Raw genomic sequence first — 25,518 nt, forward strand, 5'->3', positions numbered from 1 at the left:
TTTCTTTTTATTGCTGCTACTGCCACTTTCAGACGTAGATGGTTCTGCACTTCTTTTTAAAAACTTATCCATAATTTATCGTAGACGTAAATACGTAAACGGGAATACGTAAGTCGTAAAATATTTACTCATTACTCAACACCGCGTTCGCCACCATAGGCTGTTTGGATTCGAACTGAGGTTTCGTTGCGCATCGCCGCTTATATAAAACCAAAACGAGGCTACGAGAACGTTCCAGAGTGCCATCTAGTAGCGAGCGCTTTCGCGATTATCATGGAAGAGTTTTGCGATGTAGACACAAGCTAATATGTCGCGGTGTACAATGTCCAGTCGACTTCTTATTATTTATTTTTATTGTAAATGCTATTCTGGCAGAAGTACCTATTACTAATTACTAGTGGGACAGATCGCAATCATTAAAATAATTGTATTAAAATAAAATAATTGTTTTTGATTTAAATTTAAACAGTAAAGTAAAATTAAATTTCAGAAACTATCAGATAATTGTAAATTAGGCACGCTATTTCTGTCAAATTATATTGAATAAATGAGTGGGGGGAAATTGGGGAGTCGCGAACAAATTTTTTAGCAAAAAGGGGTCGCGGTTTAGATAAGATTGGGAAACTCTGCACTAGCATATTCTAAGTTAGGTCGCAGATTTATTTTAGACTACTAAAGGCCATAGACACCTCTTTTTGTTTCTAATTTTATTAGTTGGGAAAATATTTACTTATTATTATGAATATTTCGATATTCGTGATCCCTGCTTTCATGTAGACTTCAATATTCTGTGATATACCCACGTGCATCATTTTACTATGTCATTCTTCTTCAGTGTCCACGATTCTGCACTTTAGTATAATACGGATAAAACACCGTCTCAAGATATACATACTTTCAATAATAAACCGAGTCTCATACTTGTGTCGCAATTTACTGTTTTTAAATGATAATGTGGAAAGAAATTAGTAAGGAAAATAAATAAAAAGAGCTAAATGTTGTCAAAATTTTTTCTTCGTGTTTCATAAAAAATGTATTTTCTTACAACTAAAAACTTATGAAACTACAAAAATCCCAATTGCTTGGGACATCGTGTTATAACATAAAATATTTACAATACTCTACAAATACTATTGTGGAATTTTAGTTTACAATATCACATATAAAAAATGTAATACGCCAGGCAGCAGAACTAATTTTATTTGCTTATGTTTACCCAAACAATACTAAGATAATTTTTTCGTACTACTATTGAAGAGTCAGGGAAAAAAGATGAGGTTCTATGTTTCATAAAATCGAATTTTTGTACCATCAAAACGGCATGGTATGGTTTAGAAAGAATTTGAAAAACTGAAGAGTATTTCAAAATAATTATGTTGGAAATATTGATAATTTGGGGAAAAAGACAAAAGTGACAAGACAAAAGAAAAAATTAAGGGATAAAAAGATGAATCCACGCGGATGGTTGAACCTATATCTGGCACCATTCAACGGATTATACAAAAACTCATCTTTGTTGTTTATTGATGTTCTTTAATTGCTGCAATCTGAAACAGTTTGTTAAGTGATATAATAGTACTATATTCGTTTGAAAAATTACACTGATTAGTGAATATTCTAGTTTTGTATTGTTTTACCACCAAAATGGCTGAGAAGAATAATTATTGCAATGTGAAACTTATTTTTTGAAAGAATGGCTAATGTAACTAAAAATACGTGATATAACAAAGGGTAGTAAAACTGTTACAGCTGAAGGAGAAACCAAGAAAAAAACTATCGATTTTCATTATGTATCTTATATGCATATGGTAAGACATTAACGGTAAAATAAGACCCAAATAAATAAAAACCCCATTCCCTGAAGAGGCAAAGGCCTAAAACAGGGGCTCTCGTAAGAGAGGAAGTTACGTGACTAGCTAGAGCTATGGTAAGTACTATAACAAAAAATTATGTACGTGGAATACGTGTGTTGACATTTTTAGCTTTTCACGGAATAACACCAAAAGACTACAACTTTGCAAACCTCCTTTAGATAACTGTGGAAAGTACTTTTCTACGCATAAGGAACTTCTCGCAAATTGCTTAATATGCCATAAATCATATTGATTAAATCCTTTAAAACCGGGGCGATTGGCACTGTGGCTTGGCCAAATCTAAAAGACAATACTTATAAAAAAAAACATATTTATTATACAAAAAATACTCTCAAACAGGCTGTATGCAATACCTGATACGACAAAATAGTTAACTCTAAATTTAATTTATCCATACGCAAATGACAAATATGTGGCTAGTAACAAAGCTACACTTTTAACTTTTTGATGGGTTAAAAAGGTAGAAAAAAAGTAAGAATTGTCCTGTCAATTTAGAAGAATTCAAGTAGATAAATACTAGTAGAATTATGAACGCTAATAAAAGACTTATAGATAAGAAAATATACATTTACTTGAACACTTTTTACACAAGACTGCGAGGTCAACAGAATCAGAATAAAGAATGAATAATGGCTATGGACTTTATTCCCGAATATAGCAACTAATGAAATCTACGACCGAACACAATTGTCATTCTGGAGTCAAACCAGCACCTTTCAAAGTGATTTCTTGAAAGAATCAATGTATACACAAAATAAAAGAAATGGTCATGACTGAACTTCACATCAGATTGATGCTGCACTACGAAACTTACAATGGAGCACACGTGAAAAGTATCAAAATTACCAAACCAAAAAGGGAAGATGAAATTAAAAGACTGGTTTGTGCTTCGCTAGTCTATTAATGGTAATTTAAGAGGTACATAGGTCTTGTATTTTCAAAAAAAAAAAAATCGAGTTTTTTTTATTCCTTATCAAAGTATAGTACATCAAGAGTATTCACACCAAATTTGAAGTAAATTAGAGCAATATTACCAGAGTTATTGAGATTTGAATTATGCGCGGTCGGTACGTGCACTCTCAGTTTAAACGGGTTTCGGGTTAAATATTGTTTCGTGATTTAACGAAGGCGTTTTCAATCGGTCGACTCGTTCTTGTTTAATAAAAAAATGTTTGAATACTCTTGAAGTACTATACTTTCACATGGAATAAACAAAATCGATTTTTGAAAATAAAAGAACTATGTAAGCTCTCAATATTTGGTCATTAACCGGTTTATAATAAAAACTAATGAGAGAGAAGCAACAATATCTCTACTGATTCGAGCTATTCCACGGAGAGTTTTTTCAACAGGTCTTAGTCCTAATTGTATTTCAAAGTATGCAAATATAATATTCATAATGCTTAATATTAATCACAATAGATAATGTTTGGGTAAACATACATATTATATTCTTACTTAAGCTACAAATTAAATAAATCCTAGTCAATGAACTTCGTATCTGGAAATTGGTTTACGTGCAGAAGCAACGGAAACAACAAAAACTAATTGGTAACGTTTGAATTTAACGTCTGTACGGGTGGTAGGACTGGAATGTCCCGTACGCGCTGGTGCCGCGTTGAGGTCCATTAACATAATCTCCTGCGGCTGCCGAGTGGTTTCCTAAAAGAGAAGGGTAAGATTTTGGTTAGTACACGAATAGAGTAATTATCGGAAATTAAACTACTACTAAAAAGTATCTATATAATCTTTAAAATAACATTATTTTAATAAATTTTCAACATAAAAGCGCTAGCATAAATATCTGGACAAGAAATGGCTAAGAAAGATCAAAATCGCGTCTAAGGATTGAATTAGAAACAAATGTTATGTATTGTGGAACAAAGACCTTTTAGAATGGTAAACAGTTTGAAAGGATCAAGTACTGGAAGCACACATCTGAGTAATAGAGGTAACTTGCTAAGCGTTTATTCATAAAATAGTATATGAATTCCACATTTTTTACTTAATATTTGATCAGAAAGAAAATAAATCATGCCTATATGGCACAATAGCACTAATTTCTTTTTGGTCCTAAGTTTAGCTGGAAGTTCTCATGTTGTCACCATAGAACATTTTTTCCTATTATTTGTAGTCTTTATAAAGAAGCTGCGTTGATAGGTTGAAAGACATTATCTATGACTACATTAAAACAAAATAGACTACATGGGTATCCAACATTACTTATATACTTATATCTATATTACTTGCTAACCTATGTTAGTATACTTACTGGCATTAGGTCGGCTGAGTAGAATGTTGAACACAAGGTTGAAGAAACAATTTGACTAGAGGAAACCAATCTATTATTTTTTTTAAATATACCAAATGGTCGCAAAGATGCAAATAATAGAAAATAAAAGTAAAATCATTCTCTGGTCAATTAGAAAAACATGGACATAACCCATATCACAATCCGTATTTACTATTCAAATCGAATAAAGGAATTATTCCTCTATGATTATGAATAGGAGTCCTTAAATGGTGAATGGGAGTAAGCTTAAATTAATAAAAAATAACATGGGTCTCATTCAGGGTGTAAAAAATACTAAATGATCACTCACATGAAACATCGCGAAATGCTCACTGAAAGTTGATAGTGTTTACTACGAATTATATTGTTCAGTTAAGTCCATAGTAACTCATTTTATATATAGTATCTAAACTGTAGCTGACACGAATAGTTATGAAGCAGGTTACTACTCACACAGACGAGGACTTTGGAAAGAGAGTATCAAATGAAGAAACTAGGAAAAGCGAAGTCGACGACATCCCTAGATAAGACAAACGACTAAATTTTTGATATGGCCATATGAAAATAAGGATAGATTCGATTGATATCGAGTAGTACTCGAACGTAAACCAAATAATACATTTCTATTAATAGAAAGCTCTAACAAAAAGATGAAAATAACTGATAATTTAGGCAATAGGTCTAACAAATTAAAAAATAAACAATTTCTAATAAATTTTGGAAATAATATTGTTTGAGGCATTTATCGAATAATTCATACATGGCTGCAAGTAAGGTACAGCCAAGTAGAAACAGGCAGCGAATTCGAAAATTTAGAGATATAACTAAGCTCGACAAAATACTAAAAGCAATTTGAAAATGTTTTGAAAAATATATTTAAACACGTAAGCTGCCAAGAGTTTGAAAAATCGACTAGGATCGTACAATATAAACAACACTAAAAGAGAAGAGCTTCATAAAACCTTTAATGAGACCACTATGTATTTATGACCTAAAGGAACTATGTATAAAGTTTCTGGAATACTGCAATGCTGCTTCTACAAAGCAGCTTTGTAACCCTATTGACCCCCATTCAATAGGGCTATTCTTAGGTTCAAGTGGAACGTATAAGCTTCAAAATTCTAGGACCTTCAAGATCTATTATACAGATAGCCAGATGATTTCAAGGACTTTTCAGGTTCTTAATAATGAAAAAAAAAAAATGTGAAAAAAGAATTGAATTACAAATTAGACGTACAGGTAATATATTTCAGGCACTACGCATGTATTTCAGTAATAAAGTCTTCACTGTATTATTTACAAAATATTCAACTTCGTTTGAAAAATGGCAAAGAAAATATTGTAACTAAATATGTGGCAATACTAAGAGGTTATGAGTCAGAAATTCAGGTATAAGTAACTAACTGAAAATAAAATATTCACAAAAGAAAGAACAATAACTAAATCAACCCGATTCTTGCGAATTAATAGACCGCAAACGGATAGAACATAAAAGTATGAGTACATAAATCAGAAGAGAAGTGGAAGTAAATAAAATGATATAATTGATTTTTAACAAAAGAAAAACCCGGTTCAAAACCAAAAATCTGAAAAATTAAGAAGGAAAAATGAAGCTGACGAAAAAACAGATACAGGATTAGAAACAATTTACTAAAAACCATAATTAAGAACATTTCGAAAAGTATTTCTAAGTACGCAGCAGAGATCTAGAACTAAGAAAGCTGTAGAGTATCAGCGGAGAGAAATTCATTGATCTTCCGTAGATGAAATTATAAATACGAAAGACAGTTAAGATTTAATTTCAATCCAGAGCATCACCATTTGCTTATACGTATTTCGACTCCTCAGAACAAACTTGTGGTAAGCTCTGAATTAAACAAAATTTTTCTGTCATATTAGCAACAAACGACGTCCTATTAATATGAAATTATAAGTATACAAGTTCTTTAAAAAATAAAGCACCTGGTTCTGATACACAACAGCTGAATTATTAATTAATGAAGAATCAGCACTATGGAAACAAATACATGGTTTAATCACCCAAATACGAAATGATGAAACAATCCTTGAAGAATGGAAATGAGGCCTTATACACCCCATTCGAAAGAGTGTTCACACTATGGAGGAATTATGTTATTACACATAGTGTTTCCTTCTCTTTTGTATAACAAATTGACGCTCAGAAGAGATCATTGGTGACTACCGGTACGGATTTCGGTCAAACCGATCTACTAGTGATCACATACACACGCCGAGGCAAGTGTTAGAAAAGAGCCGTAATACAACATCGACATAAATAGCCTATTTATTGATTTCAAACAAGCCTTTGACACTATAAACAAAAAAAAAACGATATGAAATCCTGGTACTTGTGGGTAAAAACTAGTCAGATTGACACCAAAGCAGCTGTAGTAATACAAAATATGAAGACTGACAATTTTGAGATCAATAACGGTGTAAGACAAGAGGAAGCCCTCTCAACGGTCTTGTTTACCCTCTTGCTTTATGCAGCAATATCCAAAGTTGACATTCACAGGAACCTTATAACAAAGAGAAAACAAATAGTTGCATACGCGGATGAGGTCATGATACTTAGTCGTAATGAGACAGTCTTTCGAAGATTTTGAGAAAGCGACGCGAGATGTAGGATTGAGGATAAATCAGAATAAAACCAAATATACGGCAAGGGCAGAATACGCAAAGGAAACAGAGCATATTACACAAAAAAACTGCTGCTTCTAAAATACTAGAGCAGAATTTGAAGATGCAATTGTACAAAACACTAGTAAGACCCATTGTAACCTGTGGTTGTGAAACATGGATCCCGCTGAAGAAGGACCAAAATGCCCTGAAAAGATTTGAAAGTAAATCGCTCAGGAAGATTTTTAGGGCCTGCCCGGGAGCAGAATGGGGCTACAGACTCCTCATGAACTTTGAGTTCGATTAGTTAATTAAACACGCCGCTATAGTTCGTTAAATCCCATAGAATTTGTTGGCTTGGCCAGTTGCTCTGAATTTGAATTGGAGAAGAATCGCTAATGACAGAAGAAAAAAGGAATGCAATTGTTGAACAGGCCAAAACATACAGAATATTGTAGCGCTAAAGGAAGAAGGATATGATAATAAAGACAACATTAACAGTAACTAAGGTGGAGTCACGACTGGGCAATTGGGATGCATGGAAGTCTGTTTACCAATAAAAAAAAACCATTCAAACTCTACAACACACCATAGGGTCTCCAGAGAATCAACTGTACTCTCCCATGAATGGCTGACTCAATTCTTTCTATTGAGTGATTCTGATCCTGGTCTGGATCTTGGATCGCACACTAACTAGAGATCTGAAGAGGTCTTGAGATCGTTGAAGATTTTTAAAAAATAGCGAGCTTTCGAACCATTTCCTCCAGCTTGGATCTAAATACACAAGCAAAAGTTTAAGGTGTACATTGTGTGGAAGAATAAAATACCAAAGACTGAACCAGTAAAAAATGTTGGAAACTTGATTACAAAAATGTCTAATGGACTTGAATCAACGAAATAAAAAAAAATGAAATACATATATAGTATTTTAGTGTAAATGAGTCTACGGGTAAAAGAAAGAGACAAGTAATTTTTAATGTGTTATATTTTCTCAGTTTAGAGATGTGATAGGTACATTGTTTTTGTAAGTATTTTATCAACTAATAAACATCTTAAATTGAAGCTAATATTTAATATAAACTACCCCATTACAAATGCACTACTATATATAATATTTATATATTTATTATGTAATTTTCTTAAAACAGTTATTTCTGAACTAGGTTTTGTTCGTAACAATTTCTACTTCAATGACCACGACAATCGATACTATAATTTTTTTTAACAGTTTGAATATTAAAACTGGCTCTAAAACGATTCTCAACCCTCGAAATCAAACATCTTTCTGAATTCTAACAAACAATATATAGTTAAAATTAATTTTTAGGCCAATTAATGTAAATTTTTTGTAATTTTTGACAAATCTGAAGCATTTTTTGTTTATTCTTTAAAGTTTTTGGATAATAACTTTGCATATGCCAATAAAAATTACTAATTTTAATAAAGCATTCTCTTATGATAAGACGTAAAAAAAATACATTTGGTCTTAGTATTAATTCATGACTATTTATCTATGATCTACAAATTTTCTTCAGGCATTTCCCATCCAAATTCCCTCAAATTAACGATCAAGAAAGTTCTTTCATTTTGTATTCTTTTCTTTTTATTATAAGACGGTACGATACGTTTTTATATTCATTTTTTTGCATAGTAGGTAAATCTCTTTATTTCTAGATTCATACGCCTATTCACAAAAAATTCGGTACCAAAACAATGCTTCAAAATTTTTTACACATCTATGTTCCTTCATTAACTGCTAAGTTTGTGATTGGAGATATAACCCAGAAATTTTTTAATAACGAAGAGTTAAACATCGTCTACAGCCAGCTCTACTAAAGTTTGCTTGCATTGGTGAAATACATACAAATTCATCAAGCTCAAAAATTTATGTAGTGGTAGAGGAATATATCAAAAAGAATATGGATAAAGAAGTTAAAAGGAGGGACAAGTTATGCCGTTTAACATTTACTTAATTATTAAATAACACTTTTTCATCAATTAACTATCAGACTTAAGAATTAGAAAACAATTCAGCACACGCACACGAGTCACACTCATATATTAAATATACAGTTTTTTTATTCATTAGAGCATTGTCCAGTAAGACTTATAGGATTACTTATAGTTAAAATAATACAAAATTAATATTTTTTGAGCAACAAATATTTTACAAATAGTCTAGAAACCGAAGAACGAAGTACTCGATTTGAGAGACGTCCAAATGCAGGCGGAACTTCACAAATTAACAAACAAACCCTCATTTTTTTTCATTGTTTCAGAAATAAACTTACATAAAAAAAAAATTACCAAACAGGAGATATACCACGAATGATTAATGAGTCATAAAGCAATCATGTAAAGAGGCTGAAAAAAAATCGAGAGTGCAAGAATCTGAGAAGATCTACCAGGAACGAGAAAATGAAAAATCTGGAAAAAAATATTAAGCAGCGTCATTTTTATTCAAACGTCTTTTATGATGAAGTGTGTGTTTCATAACAGATAGAAGCATAATTGTTCCGTTGAAAAGCTATCATTGATGATAAATTCTGGAAAATAAATAAAATTATATAAAACGCAATACTACAACCGCCTCAGTATTTATAGTTTCGATTTGGGAAAGATATGGAGAGTTTAAACACATCCTACTGCCAATGAGACTCAAGACTGTTATAATATGGATGATACTGTTAAGGCAACAATGTTTTAAAGCCGATGAATCCCACTGCGCAAGAAAGTCTTTTTCCCCAGCGAAAGAAACAAAAGTTAGAAATTCCGTCTGAATCTGGGCGAAAAATCGAAGAGTAAACTCGTTCGTCAGCTTATTGCCTAAAAGGTCTGCGTGTTTTGAAGAAACACATACGCCTAAATGTATTAAAATTATTCTACAAAATATGAAAATATCTAAAATATCTTACGTAATCAACTATGTTCCTAGATAAAAACGACATGAGACATTGCACTATATTTAAAGGCCCTAGGTAATTATGATGTTATTGTACATTTTTTTCATTTTAATTTTAACTTATTCTGTATCTGTACATCAGTCGAATTGTTCTAATTTTTAACTTTCTATTTAATTTTATAATTACACTAACAATCAATTAATCATAGCGGTAATATAAATAATTTAACATTAATTTGTATCATTTTGTATTTAAGATAATGTCTACAGCTAGTTACTTCAAATAATACACCTGGCATAAATGTATATTAATATATTCGTGTGTGCAATTGGAACACGTATTACTCATCTGGATCTAGATATAGAATCATCTACATTCATTCCAACAAAATCTCTACGAAAACACACCCCTGCAGCTCCAGCTACACCCAAACATTCCATACCCATGATATTTCATTGATAACGCGCCAATATATTAAAAACCTTGTAGACTAAACAATTGTGTTCTTGTGATAAACGTCACAATGAAATACGACTCATTTCACAACGGCGAATGACAATTAACAATTCGATATTTATAAACGCTAAACAAATATTTTATGCCAACACCATATTGGCATGATAGAGACGAATATTATGTATTGTTTAATATTAAGTACGTCAGATGAATCGTTTTAAAACGAAATAGTAGTTTTAAACTGGTTTTTATTGATCTTGCATGGTTTTAGATGTCATAGTGTCATTAGCTGACAAGAAATCGACATAATTAAAAGCACATGTTTGTTCTCCCGTGTCTTAGTTCAAAAAGGTATCAAGATTTGACGAATTGCCATACATTATGACATAAAAACAAAAAATATAAGTTGGATAGATATATCCTCAAAATTGTAATGCTAATGAAACTTATTTACGATAAAAAAGCATACCTTATCAATGAAACATCCTGTAAAATGTATATATTTAGTAAAATCCACATCGAACCACTTTTCCGTGTATTAAACCGTTTAAATTATGTAATTTCTATTACTGGAATCAACCCTAACCATCGCATGTTCTATGTTTTAAGAAGTTAATAAAATAGATGCCACTATCGTTAAGGTGCATGCGCACTAGCTTATCGTGGTCTTCTGTTGTCTCTTTATCTGTTTTCTATTAAAATTGTGTCCATGGTGGTATTCTTTAATCACACAAGAAACCCATAAGCATATAAACGTATTGAAATTCTTTGCACATTTTTGTGTATTTTTTATTTTTTATATCATTTGGAAGTTTTTATGTGTTGCGCCCATTGATTTTCATAAGTCGCATCGGATTGAGAATGATCCATTTTCCCCCAACAAATTAAAATTTTACTTTCACACTCTTAACTATAGTGACATCTCGAAAGGGCATTATTCGTATTACATTTTCAACTTTAATCGTAAATAATAATTTAAATGTATATTATTGCGTCGACGAAATTTAATAATATATTTAATATAGATAATATAAAAGCATCTATATATTCACTCTAATCCATCATGATATCACTAAATATCTATCTTGTACTTTCCTTCTTCATAATATCTCAAAATCAAACAAAAAGAAAATTGAAAAAGATTGTGAATAGCTTAAAATACTTTTTTATTAATACGGAACATTAAGATGGCGCCACACTGTCATTTTTTGAGGTCATCTTCAATCTAAAGGTAAGCGCTCACTTGTCCGGACCGGCCCATAGGGAAACGCACCACGAAGATCGGCAACTTAATATCTTCGTGTATTCAAATGAATCTGCGAGCGCTTTACGGAAACGGAACAAATCAAAACGCGCCGAAAACTGAACTGGGATCAGTCTTTAGAATAGATTTTTCCTAAGAGATTCTAAATATGATCGATTAAATCCACAGATAAATTAGCAAATTCACTTTCCGTGTTTCGCTTTTTACAATTTTTATGAATCCATTTTTTACAATTCCTTTTTGGAATCTGTTTATCTTGTTCGTCTTCCTCGCACAGCAAACTAACAATCAAAATTTTTGGATCCATCTTACATGAAATATTTAAATCCACTGACTAAGCTGACGTGATTCTGCCGATAAATGCGCGTTACGGCATTTAATTCCGCGCTGTAGCAGTGCGTTCTGTTGCCAGCCGATTCGGTCAAATGCGCGTTTACCTTAAACCAACCGGATTGCATATGGGTATCCTTACAGCAGTTCATTCTAAATTCATAAAAAATCTAATAAATGTTTACTTTTACTTTAGTGTTCGTAAAAAAATGTTTTTATAAATTCACAAAGTTTTACATTTGCTTATGGAAACAGATTAGATAATTTGAAATCAAGATCTGATGACGTCAACAAAACATGACGGAGTGACGACAACATTCATGCGGAGCATTATATTTTAGCGTAGACGATTCATATTTTTCCATTATTTTTAGAATGTGTAATGTATTTATATTTTACTTATGTACAGTAACTCCCCCACCACATTAGAAAGGGATTTAATATTAAAGTCCTAACAACCACTTAAATAGACCCGTAATATAGTTATTATAACTAGTAATATTTCTAAATAGACTTTTCGCTTTATTCTCGACAAATATATAACTGGAAGATATGGTCAAGTTTTTCCACCGGATAGATTCATAGACTGTTCAATGCAGTATTTTTTCTAATTGATGCATTATCGATACGAATATTAATTAATTGGTGTCTTGTCATATTTTCACAGGGAAATATTACGTGAAGTCCCCATGTAAATGTTACTATCTAGATATGTTAAAGGGCACAGATGATAGTAATACAATTGATAATATATCTTGATATTATGGTCTTCTTGTTTGGAATACTCAACTTATTTGATTAATACACGATAAGTACAACAAACGGTTTCAAATTTTGTATAATTCTGATGTTTAAAAACAGTTGGATGTTAACCAATTTTTGTATATAGTACACTATATATTTCAGAAAATAAAGAGTAACATCACAATACAATTTTGTTTTTTCTTATTCTATTATTTCGTTTAGAATTAGTTTATCGTTTATTCTAATATTTAGAATCGTTTAGTTTAGAATTGTTATTTTTATCAGTCAAATATTTGCCAGAGCAAGATATTCTTTTGATAATGGAATAGATAACTCGTGTTATGTCCTCAATTCTTTGTCCATTTAATCTTGTAATATCTTATCATCATCTTGAGAGTTTTCGTTTCTCAATTTTAAAACCGACAAAGTAAACTTTAGCATTAACAAATATCATTTTTTATTTTGAAGACCAATTTTGTTGGAATCTACCCAGATGGAGCAACTAGAGCCAAATCCTCAAGTAGAAATTAGGGAAGATGCGTTACATTAAAAACTACGTTTCTTAAAATGAACTTCTAATTAATTTGTATTTATTTCTTACAGATTCCAGTCCCTGTCAATAAATTCGTATTAATAAAAACACGGTTGACATCCTACGGTAATATCTACAGATTGCTTAAAGTTTTGGTGTGAAAGGGCAACGCCAATATAGTCCAATAGCCAAAAACGTTTGTGTCAAGTTTTCCTAAGCTAAAGATTTCAAATTCTCGCTTAGAATACCCGACGAAATATATTTTGTTGGTACTGGACCAGTTTTCATGAAGCGACGGCATGAAATTTAAGTGTGGTAGTAACGACCGTTAGAAAATGCAGTGATTTTTTAAATAGGTTAATATCTTTTTTCTATCCTACATTGTCCTAAATTCATCTACTTTTTTTATATATATACTTTTTTGTCAGAATTGTTAGAGATAAAAAATATCCACACCTTTAGCTCACTCGTATGCAAAAAACAAGCTCGGATTGTTAAACAAACGGAATAAAAAATACCGACCACACTCCTCTTCACACAAAAATCAACAACAAAACGGGGGGACGATATTCTACTAGTTCCGAAGAAACAAAATTACATAAACTCACCTGAAGAATAACAACTAGCACTTATGTGAAATTGCTATAAATAAACATGCTTACAGACAAGCAACAAAACAGCGAGCCAAACATTGTCGCTTAAACTTGCACATTAAGTGTGAACTGCAAGCACGCAACGACAAGGCGCATCAACTGCCCATTTCGTTGACTTCGAAGTTCTTCTGTAGCAAGGAGACAGAAATGTTCACGACACGCTACTATAATGTTCGGCTGCCGTTTTGTTGCGTACCTATACTCATCAAATTTCCCTTAAAAAGGCGCGTAAAATGCTTGGTTAGTCTATATCTTACAGATCTACAGCTTGATTTAAATAACATTTACAGGATTTTGTCATTACTACACTATATGTTCCAATAAGGTGCAATTCTAACTTAAAAATTCAAACATTAATATGAAATTAATTTTTGTACAATTAATTGGAGTAATTTAAAATAAACAAAATAATATACGAACCATATTTTTGAAAAATTTCTGTTACTTAGATGACATGTCTTACCACACCAAGGGTTCTTAATATTAATAATTAGGTAAGTATATTTATAGAATTTGCCAAATCAAATAATAATGAAAAATCGAAATTTTCAACTATAGCACAAGAACAGTGATATGTTCTCTTTAAGTTATCTGCACTATTGGAATAATCTATAGTTTAATAACGATTTCTGCTTCCTTGCCTTCTTGCTTCGTTTAAATAATTTCGAAGGCAAAAGTGTTTTAATTCTTTGTGAATGTATTTCGGCTTCCGGCTCGAGTTTCACAGAATGTAGAATTAAAAATTCTTTTTCAGGTCAAGTTTTTTTCTATGATAGGTAAATATAAAAACAGAATTTCAAATTATTTCCGAAATGGAGTTGTGTTTACTATTATTTTTAAATTCAGACTAATTTAATAGATCTCTCCTATAGATCAAATCAATATAAAAATAGAAAAAGGAAATCTTCAAACTTATCTGAGATACAACCGTAAAAGTGAATATCAAAAATATGCATAATGCCGTCAGTATATACGCACGATTTACGATATTATAAATATCCAATGAATTAAAGCCACATAGGATGTCAGCATCACCTCTTATAGTCTTTTCGTAATCGCCACGGATTAATAAAATTGTAGAAGCAGGTAGCTTCATGTGTACTTAGTGTAGATATATTAGAGGGTAGATAAAATGGACATTTCAAACTATTTGTTTGGATTCGATTTTTTCAGTTGTTTGTTGTAAATCTATAAATCCTTATGATTTTAGAAATCTAGGTATGGAGGCACTTCCAGTTGGTATTTTGATCGATTCATTCTTAAGTTTAATTAGTTTTATATAATAACCGTTTGAAATTAAAATAGAAGTTGTTAAACCTTCAAATGACAATGCAGGAGGTAAAAAAAGTTCATTTACTGAACAATTTTAAACGCGGAATAAGAAAAGTTCACGAATTTTATTTTAATAAACCCAACACTTGTCAAAGTTTTGGATGCAATCAATGAAGATCCGTATCTCCCTAAAATATGACTGATAAAATTATGGGAAATTGTAGGAAAATTTAAGCTCCAGTTCCAAAAAAACAAGATCAAAATGCAACTCTTTTTGATATACTGAGAACATATTTTGTTGGGAGACGAAGATACCTCCGAACCATTTTTAAATTACGTGCAGAAGACAAATCAATATTTTATTTAGACGAAACTTGAGCGACTGAGGATCACACAGTGGGTAAAATGGACAGGCTTTTCGAAAATATATGCAGGATTAAAGGTTCCTTACATAAATTACTTGTGCGTCATCCTCCCTACCACTGCCAACTAAACCCTAATGAATAGATATGGGCACTAATACATTTAAATTAAAATATGTCCAAGGATGGATAGAAAGTTTCCTGTTACACGTGACCAAGGAAAATTTGCTTAAGGTGATTGAACATTGTGTTAAAAAAAGAAGAAAACATGTGGAACTTGGAAAAAATCTTGGATGTTGATAATACAGCCTCAGCATATAAGTAAATAATGACTCATCTAGTAAAAATAGCGATTCAGAGACTTTTAAGTTTCCCGATCTTGGCGAGTACGCTGAATTGTGAAAGTACAGCTAAAATAATTGGTTAGGTTAGGCTTTCAATCTGCATTATGTCTGAATTGTTTTAATGTACAATTTACGATTGTAAAGTGTAAAATATATTATATATCTACAAAATATTTGTAAATTAGTCCATCTTTCTATTTTCACTAGTTTATTGTAAAAACATTTTTTTATTATTAATATTTAAGATTAAAACTTACATAAATTCTTATTATTAAAATTAAAGCGCAGTTTTTTCATTCTAGTCAGTAATTTTAACAAAAAACAGCAAAAACCATTATATTTACAAACGATATGTTGTGAAACTTACAGCTATTTTCAAAGTTTTTTTACATTGTAGCCAACAAATATTTTTTTTGCATACAAAATATAAAATGCGTGTGTAATACAATTTGTCTACAGATTTTCAGGGTTTAAAATTGTTACAAAAAAATTAATAATTTACACGAAAACCCCAGAATTTTCCCAAAGATACGCCCGTTAGAGTTTTAAAGGGATTGAAAATAAGTATCGGCTACTCTAACAAGGGTCAGCTATTTTTATATTTCCTCAATATCGGTGGACACAGGTAAAAGTTTTAAATTCGCAGCTTTTTAGTTGCAGACTATTAAAATACATATTTTGAGGCACAGGTGCTGTAAAATTCCTTAAAATTTTGATTTATTACTCCATCTCGATTACGATAAAGATTATAGACATGATGTCAATAAAACGATGCAACAAAACACTGTATTTTTCGTTTTTGCTAAAAGTAACTGGATTCAAAATGTTTTTTATTCATTTCACTTGCACACATCTCCAAAATTATTTATAGCATTGTTTGTCCCAAAAAAGAATTTTTAAGTTCGATAGAAGGTGCAAAAATGCAACTCGGAATTTTTAGATACCTGTAAGACTAAACTACGATACACAAATATATTGTTTATTAATATTTTGTCAATTATCATTAGATTTATAATACTAGATCTACTTAAAGACCGAATGATTATAATTCCCTAGTATTGGTCTGTGTCAACCAAAGATATACTTTGATTTTAAAAACTAGAAAATATTCTATGATACTATAGAAACATTGCTTAAAATAGATTGTCACACTCAAATAATTATAAACGTAAATAATATAAAAAAAAACGTCAATTACCATTTGATTAGATAGACAGACAAAATACAGACAGACAGAATTTTATACACTAAAAATAGAAATTTCCTTGATTTTTTAAAGTACTGTTAACCTATCTTATCAAAAAATGCTTTGCCTCATTTAAGTTATTTTCAGTATAGTTATAACGCGCTGATGAAATGCGATTCAAGCCAAGTTTTTAGTCCACTATACTTAAGAATATTGCTATCAACTTGCACTTACTACGTACTTAAATGATACATACAGGATACCCAACCTTCATAAAAAATAATGAAAAACCCTACGTATAATAGATCAACGACTAACTCAAACATCCGAGACGCGATACTCTACCTGCCACCTTTTTTATTCGGAAGCGGTCTGTTACCGGTCGTATCCACCAGGAGCTAATTGTCTTATTGTACATTACCTGCCACCTTACTACTTATCCATTGGTTTACACGATTTACTATCGAATTCCAATTCAACGTTCAATTCAAGGGTTTGAAAATTGACCGGCTAGTGTGGCTCAAACTAATCCAAGTGAGTCCAACTCGCTGAGTCGGTCTCGAAAAAGAAAAACATGGTTAAAACTGTAAAGCAGTTTGTACCATTTATAAGACTTCATCTGAACCTATAATAGTGTACTCTGTTATTAAGACAGTTTTTAGTCAAGGAAGATATTAGAACCAGTGCTAGGTTTCAAAAAAGCATATATTATTACTAGTTTCGCCGGCTAAGTTACTTATTTTATTAGGGATGAGTGGTCCTGGAGCTTTATAAATATCGATACAGCTACAGAAATATAGCTATAGAAATTTCGACATTATTTTTTATGAAGTTACCATCCTGTTTTCTAGTTGCACTTAGGAATATTTTGTACTATAATACTATAGAGCTTACTAAAGTTAAAAGATAAGTACACAAAAGTCTTTACTGAGTGTTTCAATAATGTTACCAAATCTTTACACTAAATCATAGCTGTTTTGGTTTATATCGTGTAGAAAAACACGATAAAAAATGAGTTCGTCAGAAATTATAGTTACGAAAAATGAATACAAAAAATATTATCCATAAAAGAACGACATATTCACGATTTTGCAGAAAAATGCATGAAATGGAATTAAATACTATTGAATTGAAGCATCTCAAGAACAATATGAATGCATCAAATTCTCTCTCCAATTCATACAAAATGATTACTCACAAAACATCTTTTCTATCCTCCATAAATCAACAATATATCATGAAGTTCATTTTTTTAGCTTAGAGATACACACATTTTAGCATTTCCAGATTTGAATGACTTTACGAAACATACAGTGTAACATTAATGTCACGTTGTGTAATTATTGTTCGCAAATCGACATGAAGTGTTGACAAAACTGAGATATATGACATAAATACATAATCTGCATTATTTCTTTACTAGATATGTGGTAAAAAATATCGGTATTTTACTGAATATAATCATTCACTGAAAATCCTTTAGAAATTATTGTATAAAATATGAAATATAACATATCTACGCTTTACAACTCATCCCACAGAGGCATACGAAAAGTAAACAGATGCTATTAGATATGCATAATCTTTCAGTTCGCAGAATAGTATTGTAACATATCTGTTCAAATGAAAAACATAGATAAAAGTAATAATTATAGAACGAACGAATATGTCGCCTGTTGGGAACTGTTTTCAACTTAACTGTATTAAGTAAATCGAAAGAGATAAAAATTAAACAGATCTATGTTTACTGAAGTCTCATATTTAAACAGTACAAGCAAAACTACATAAGGTCTCAGATTTTAGTACTATTATATTAAAAACGAAACGTAAAAAAGCTTATATTACACAAAATGCTCTTTTTATTCTATCTACATAAAAGAAAACCTCCTTAGATTAAAGCAAAGTATGCGGAGGTAACATTAATAGCGGCTAGAATTTGGAAGGCAATCAGTTTGGTGGAGAATGAAGGCAAAGAAAATGTCCCATTCGTGTTGACTGTTTTATAGGAATCTACATAAAATTTTCCTTTGCCAAGATTCGATACATCTTTATAGATTACGAAATTATAAATAGATATACCCTGCTTACCGAATTCTATGTTAAAGACATTCGAAAAATGAGTGTTTCTTAATTAATTTTGAACCATCAATAAAAAAATATTCTTTGGCTACGTCTCGCATTTCACCACGCCCTCTATTTCATAAATCACAACCATTCTACTTAGTATATCTTATTCTAGTTATGATTTAGTCTTTTAATTAATTACTCTAAAAATATGATAAACGGTATAAATAAATTTGTATAAAAACGATTAAAAGTTATTCTGTACAAAATAAACAATATAAAATTAAATTTTTATTTAATTCGAGAGATTATCGAAAAATTTACCAATTCTCGAAAACAACTCACTGTTGAAGATGTTTTTCCTCTGGTCGGGTCATTTCCGGCGCACGTCGCAGATTCAGAACGGTCACCTATATATTTAAATACAGTTAAATAACTATATCACAGACGGTAGTAATTCTACTTCCTAAGCTTACTAATCTGAAATTATGTTAAGAATTAAGAATCACTTGGGTGTTCGAAAATATAGCTATTATTATTACTCTTATCAATATAAAGAAAATTATTGTATTCCGTCTCAATTATCTAGTGCTTTAAACTATGACGACGAGATTTTATAGTCTAAGGGATGTTATGTTCCTATAACTACAAGAAATTTATTATAAACAATTCTGATCACGAACATGAAACATAAATATATCAATATCTAAATCTGTCACCAAGTGTACATAGGTCTAATTCATGGAAGAGGCTAGTTTTTATCGTTTACATTGTTTTATTCTAGAAATGCACTACATCTTGTTGCAAATTATAAAATAATCAGTCTTTTGAATTTGATATTCTGTTCTATATATACCTGAAGTTTTCTTATTGTATTATAATCCGGGAAACAAGACAATGAATACCAAAAATGTTTTTAGTTAGTAATCGAAGAAAACCTACATATTTGACACAGTTACTGTGACATCTCTCAATCCTAAAACACAGTAGATTCGCACTGTACTAATTCATGAGATCACTCCACAAAACAACCCCGATGTGTATTACTTAATATACATTTCTGTTTTAATTTCTTTCTGGGGATCACCAATGGACACACATATAGCGTAAGGTTTTTCAAGAATTTTCCACTTATATCTGCTGGAATCAAAACATTTAGCAATAAGGCTTTAACTTAGATCTAAGTGAGTGCTTTTTTTATAGATATACTTTGGTTTTTAACTATATTAATGCTTTAGTTCTGATTCAAACACACAAAATATCTCATCCACAAACGCGTTAATTCTAAAATCCTCTGAAAACAAACTGGAATGGCTACATCAGTTTCTGCTCGTTTTGATGGGATCAGCATTTCAGTACTTTTTCTTCCTGATATTACTGGGGACATTGATTTTTAAATATTATCTGATTTTTAAATATTTTTGCAAATCCTACATGTTTGTAACTTTTTGCATAGGATTTAGCGCATTCTGTCCGGCCTTTTTTGAGTCGATGCTTTGCTTTAACAGGCACTTTACCTTGCTATGTCACTAATGCTCGTTTGATGGATCTTTTTCCATCGTTACATAGTCCTCTATATCTTCAGAAAAAGATAGTTTACGCATGATTTTGTTGCTTCGTTGTTCTTTCTATTTGATTTATTTGTTTGTTACTTTATTCTAGTCCCACGAGAAGCTAGTGAACGGATTATCACTATCAGCAGAGCTCCCACGCAGACAGAAAGCTAGTGAAACCTAGGTGTCGCCTGACACGCAGTTTCTGCGCTGCGCGAAGCTTTCCACTAGCTTAAAATTTCTGTACAAACTACAACGTCTTTTAGTCGAAAAAAAAAAAGAACTATAGGGACCTTCTGTATATAAAATTTGTCTCGTTTCCCGAATTATTGCCCTTTATAATAGTTGAAATTTAAAAGAGCGATAAAATTCATTAAAATTAGAGCGTATTATATTATTGGTGTTATACAGACTTACATAAATTTAGAAACGAGTCTTTGGAAAGACCGTTATGGATTTACGAATTAAATTAAAGAGATAAAAACGACGCGACCAAAGGAAAACGTATTAAACCTATTAAAGCTGATCATATTTTAACTACTTGCATTTACTAAGATTATCCTATCCAACATATTCGACAAAGACTTGCTAAAACATTGAAGGACAATCAGATTTGTATCATTTAAATGACACATTACATTTTGAAAATAAATATTAATTATTTTTAACAGTGTACTATTTTATTAATCGAAATCCTACCTATGGTTTTCTCGTGATATTGTTGGACTATCAACTGCTTGTATGTTTTATGCTAACTATTAAATATTAAGTAAAATCGATGGACTATTCCCTGAATTTGACTTTTAATTTATCTTATAATGTAAATTAGTACACTAAAAGCTCTTTATTCACCTTCCCGTTATTCTTGCATTTAATCACCTCAATTTATTCCTAAAAAATTTGTTTATCTGTAGAAATCAAACTAACATATATAATAAATAGGAATTTTTAAAATTACTGGAGGGTAAGATCGAAGAAAGAAGTGGTCCAAGCAGAAGACAAAGTTCATGACTCAAAAATGTGAGGGACCGGATCGGTTTAATTAATAATAAAGGATCGCTCAAAATCGGAAACGATATGCCGAAATAGTAAGAAACTTTCTGTAAAGAGGGCGGCTCCACAAGAACCACTTTTCAAAACGACAAAGTAAATAAAGTACACTCTCGAGATATATCAGTAGATAAGGCACTTTGACCTAGCCGGCTTGAACCCTACGTACCTGGCGACTGATGTCACATTTTATGTTAAATGTCCGTATTACGTCTAATTTTTACGTTACATTTTTAGCTGAGCTGAGCACCATCAGAGATGATTTGAAAACCACAAGAGCGCTGATGGTATTGAGGTCGTCTCTGATGGTGCTCAAAATGTGACTTAAAAACGTAACGTGACATTTGACATAAAAGGTGATATCGTCAACAATGCACGTACGATTCAAGCCGCAGAGGTCAAGTGTGCTCAAGTGGCTTATTATCTACTTATATCGACCATCGAAACTCTAGCCCTTCCCTGTGCAACTACCCAGTACTCAATGCAAATAAATTAATGTGATAGATTAGTTGACATTTCAAAATAAACCGGCTGAAAATGCAAAGTCAAAAATATTTCACGTTCAAAAAATATAATATAATCCGATAATGAAGATTGTTATCTGAAGCAAATTACATTGAGTTGAGTTGGTTAAAGAACCTCATTTTAGTAGTAGCTTAAATTGATCTAAACGCTTGTCTCATTATGGCTTATTCGAAACATTCTTGGATTATTACTGAATCTTACACATTACTAGGAGCTTCGAGACAAGGTCGGAATTGACTATTTTGAGTTATAGCAGACATTTTTTAACATTTTAACAGACAGAAAAATAAAAGCATATCAACTTGAAACTTAAAAAGGCTACGTAAGTTTTAAAAGTTAATGCAATTATTTGTTCTGCTTTAAAACTAGCGTTATGCCATGAATAAAGAGCTTTTACTGTTATTCAATTGATTTTTCAATACCATATTCTCGTTTTATATTACGAAAATTACAGCAGTTAACTTTAAGAAACCTGCTAATTGGTCAAAATGGTTGCATATGTCGATGATTTTGTTGTTCGGTACGAACGAAATAGATACAGTAACTACGAATTAAACGTCGAAAAAAGATCTGTGAGCAAGCACGAAGCTGACTATATGACTAATACTCTAAAGCAGACTTTTTTTTAGTAGATGGGTAAGGTTACTTCTGGCGCAGTGTGAGGCGTTGTTATGCTGCCACTGTTCGGTGAGAGTTGCCATGACGATATTGCGCAGTGGAGAGCGTTGGTTAAATAACCCTAGTAGGGTCCGCCATATTGGAAACGAGCCAGAAGTAACCTTTTTCATCTACTTCCTTTTAATTTTATTCCTCAAATTTAAATTCCGTTTTCAATGTGGGGAAATTCAATTATACTTTCCATTACCGACTATATATGATAAAAGTCAATATACTAAGGATAGACATACATTGCGATTGGTATTAAGATCAAAGGCATTTTCAATGAATTGTAAGGTTCCAAATACTGAATAAAGAAAAATAATTGTTGCAAGTGACTTTATACTTGCAACAATTCTAATAAAAATGTAACAAGTTGATAGGTGAACAAGTGTTCACGGGGAGTGATACTAAGGTTTTGTGGAAAGAATCTTTCTTTCTGTCAATTCAACAAAAAGTTTAATAAGTTTCTTAGATGTTTTCGTAATACAAAAACAAATCTGCGATAACTAATCTTTGATTTATTTCTATTCATGATTCTCAAGAACATAATCTTTGAAAAACTTCCGGAATTTTTTTTTAGAAAATCCTTGTTCATATAAGTATCGTTTTTATATTTTTTTTGTATAAGTATTGAATAATGTAAGATATATGAACAGGGGTCGCCTACTTTGTTAATTTTTGGGGTAGGTTAAAACGTCAAAAAAATTCGTCATATTTAAAAAATGTCAAATATTTATTTACTCTATTTTCAGAATAAATACCGAAAAATCGTATCTCGAAGATAAAAATAACAAAAAAACAATATGTGGAACTATTATATACAACCAATCCTAAAAAATACTTGATGTTACCATACGTTCAATTCATTAATTTAAACATGAAAAATATCATTTGTGCTTAACTCCTAGACAATTTCGTTCCTCTAAATTAGAATATCTGCAGGTGGGACCACTAAAGATAACTTAGATAAAAAATAAGTATCATTTATTTGAATATGTACAAACTACACAACTTAGTACACAGGATGTCTCTGCACCTAACTATCAGTATCCTCCAAACATTATTTTTGTAATACTTTAAAATAACTCTGTAAAACCACTAAAATGGATGCTCAAATCCGTAGCAAATATTGAACATAAAGAGAGTTCAACATGATTTGTTAGAACTACTATAATTTGTATGTACTTTGTATTGGAATTCAACTATTGTAATAGTTTTTCACTAACTTGATATTACACACTAATTTAAAAATCAATGTCTTTGTCAAGCTCTGTCAAGCTGTACCAAATTCGACTAAAATAAAATTGGCACCAGATTTTATGACATTCTTTTTCTTTCCCATACAAGAACAAAGTTGTACAACCACTGGAAAGTTCCGCCAGATTTTAGGATGATAAGAAAGTAAAATTCAATTAATTTATTTGAAGAATGCATTTGGCTGTCTCCAGAACGGTCAGATAAATGCATCTATCATTAATTATAGTGGTTAATATACATATATTTTAATTATATTAACCTGTTTGGTGAACGGAGGCAAAGTGTTAGATATCGAGTCATCCTATATAACAGAGAAAACAGACTAGAAACAGTGAACTTACATAAAGATGTATTACTTCGAAACTATAATAAATTAATACGAAATGTTTTATATAACTATTGTAAATGCATCGAGAACCTAACTTTAAAAAAATACTTACTGACTAATAGTAGAATCACATTTGTCAAGTATAAAATAATCGATTAAAAAATAATTCTATATTGTTAAATAACGTATACCTTGCAGACATTCCAATCCCGTAATCAAGAAAAAACACAGATTTTAGAGGTAAAAATTTCGATTTATATCCTATTTTCATTTTTAAATATATTAAATTTATCAACAACTTGAGCGGAGCTTAAAAATAGTCAACAGTTCTGTCTGTCTGGTAATATAGAACGATATGATAAATCTTCCATTTCTAAGAAAAAACAGAAACTATAGTTACCTTATCTGATGAACATTATGTTAAACTAAAATTTTCGCTTATTCAAAAAAATTCGTCTAATATATCATAGCTAATTTGATTACAATGGGTATTGACAACTCGATAGGCAAAGACAACAACCAACAATATCTGCGAAAATAACATACTGCCAAAAATACATATACTGGCTTGTATTTCCCAAACATAGGATAAACATAACAGCAAAGCAATCAAGAATATCAGAAGATATTCAAAGAATGAATATACTTCAGTATATTTTACGCTTTAATTGATCTACCTACCGTCTACATCAGATCTAGATCAATTTGTGTTTACCCAAATTGGAATTATTTCATATTTAGTTATTATATTAATTTACAAAGTATTTATAGTTGGTTATTGTCGATTGCCTTTCACTAATTCGATTATCAAGTTCAGAAATAAACTAATCAAATATTTATTAAAAAAAATTAAAATAAACAGAGAACAACAAGAGTAAGTCCGTTCGTGCAGTAGCGGACATCAACTACAACAGTGATGCTAAACTAACAGATGGTGAAGATGCCGGTGAATCATTTGTCTGTCTAATCAGAGTAATTGAGTTTGGCAGGAGTGACCAGTCCGGCTGCTCTCTTCATGTTTATCAAGCCAACACGTTTCCAACTGTTATAACATATACCCATATTATTTAAGTTGTTGACATGCTTCAATGTGACTCCTGCGGTAGGTTCCGCCAACCAGCCCGACTGTTCCATATCGGAAGGAAAAATTGTGGTTTTGAAAAAGATTCTAATATTTTTTGGAACTGTGCTGTTGAGCGGAATCTGTGTAGGAGTCACACTGGCTGTA

At 31.2% G+C, this 25,518-nt stretch overlaps 1 protein-coding gene across 8 annotated transcripts in view; it reads right to left on the reverse strand.

The window, feature by feature from the left end:
* Nucleotides 1-996: 996 nt before the first annotated feature.
* Hrb27C (Heterogeneous nuclear ribonucleoprotein at 27C) overlaps nucleotides 997-25,518 on the reverse strand; it is a 54,256-nt gene continuing 29,734 nt past the window's right edge. For 6 of the 8 annotated variants that reach the window (XM_072539933.1, XM_072539885.1, XM_072539876.1 and 3 more), the window contains one exon: nucleotides 997-3,536. In XM_072539933.1, the coding sequence (XP_072396034.1) occupies nucleotides 3,439-3,536 (98 nt within the window). In that variant the 3' untranslated portion in view covers nucleotides 997-3,438. Of the gene's footprint in view, nucleotides 3,537-4,146; nucleotides 4,202-23,419; nucleotides 25,333-25,518 lie in introns of those variants that run through there. The other 2 variants (XM_072539893.1, XM_072539925.1) reach the window with 2 other exon arrangements.

Source organism: Diabrotica undecimpunctata, chromosome 1, assembly GCF_040954645.1.
Source record: "Diabrotica undecimpunctata isolate CICGRU chromosome 1, icDiaUnde3, whole genome shotgun sequence".
NCBI lineage: Eukaryota > Metazoa > Arthropoda > Insecta > Coleoptera > Chrysomelidae > Diabrotica > Diabrotica undecimpunctata.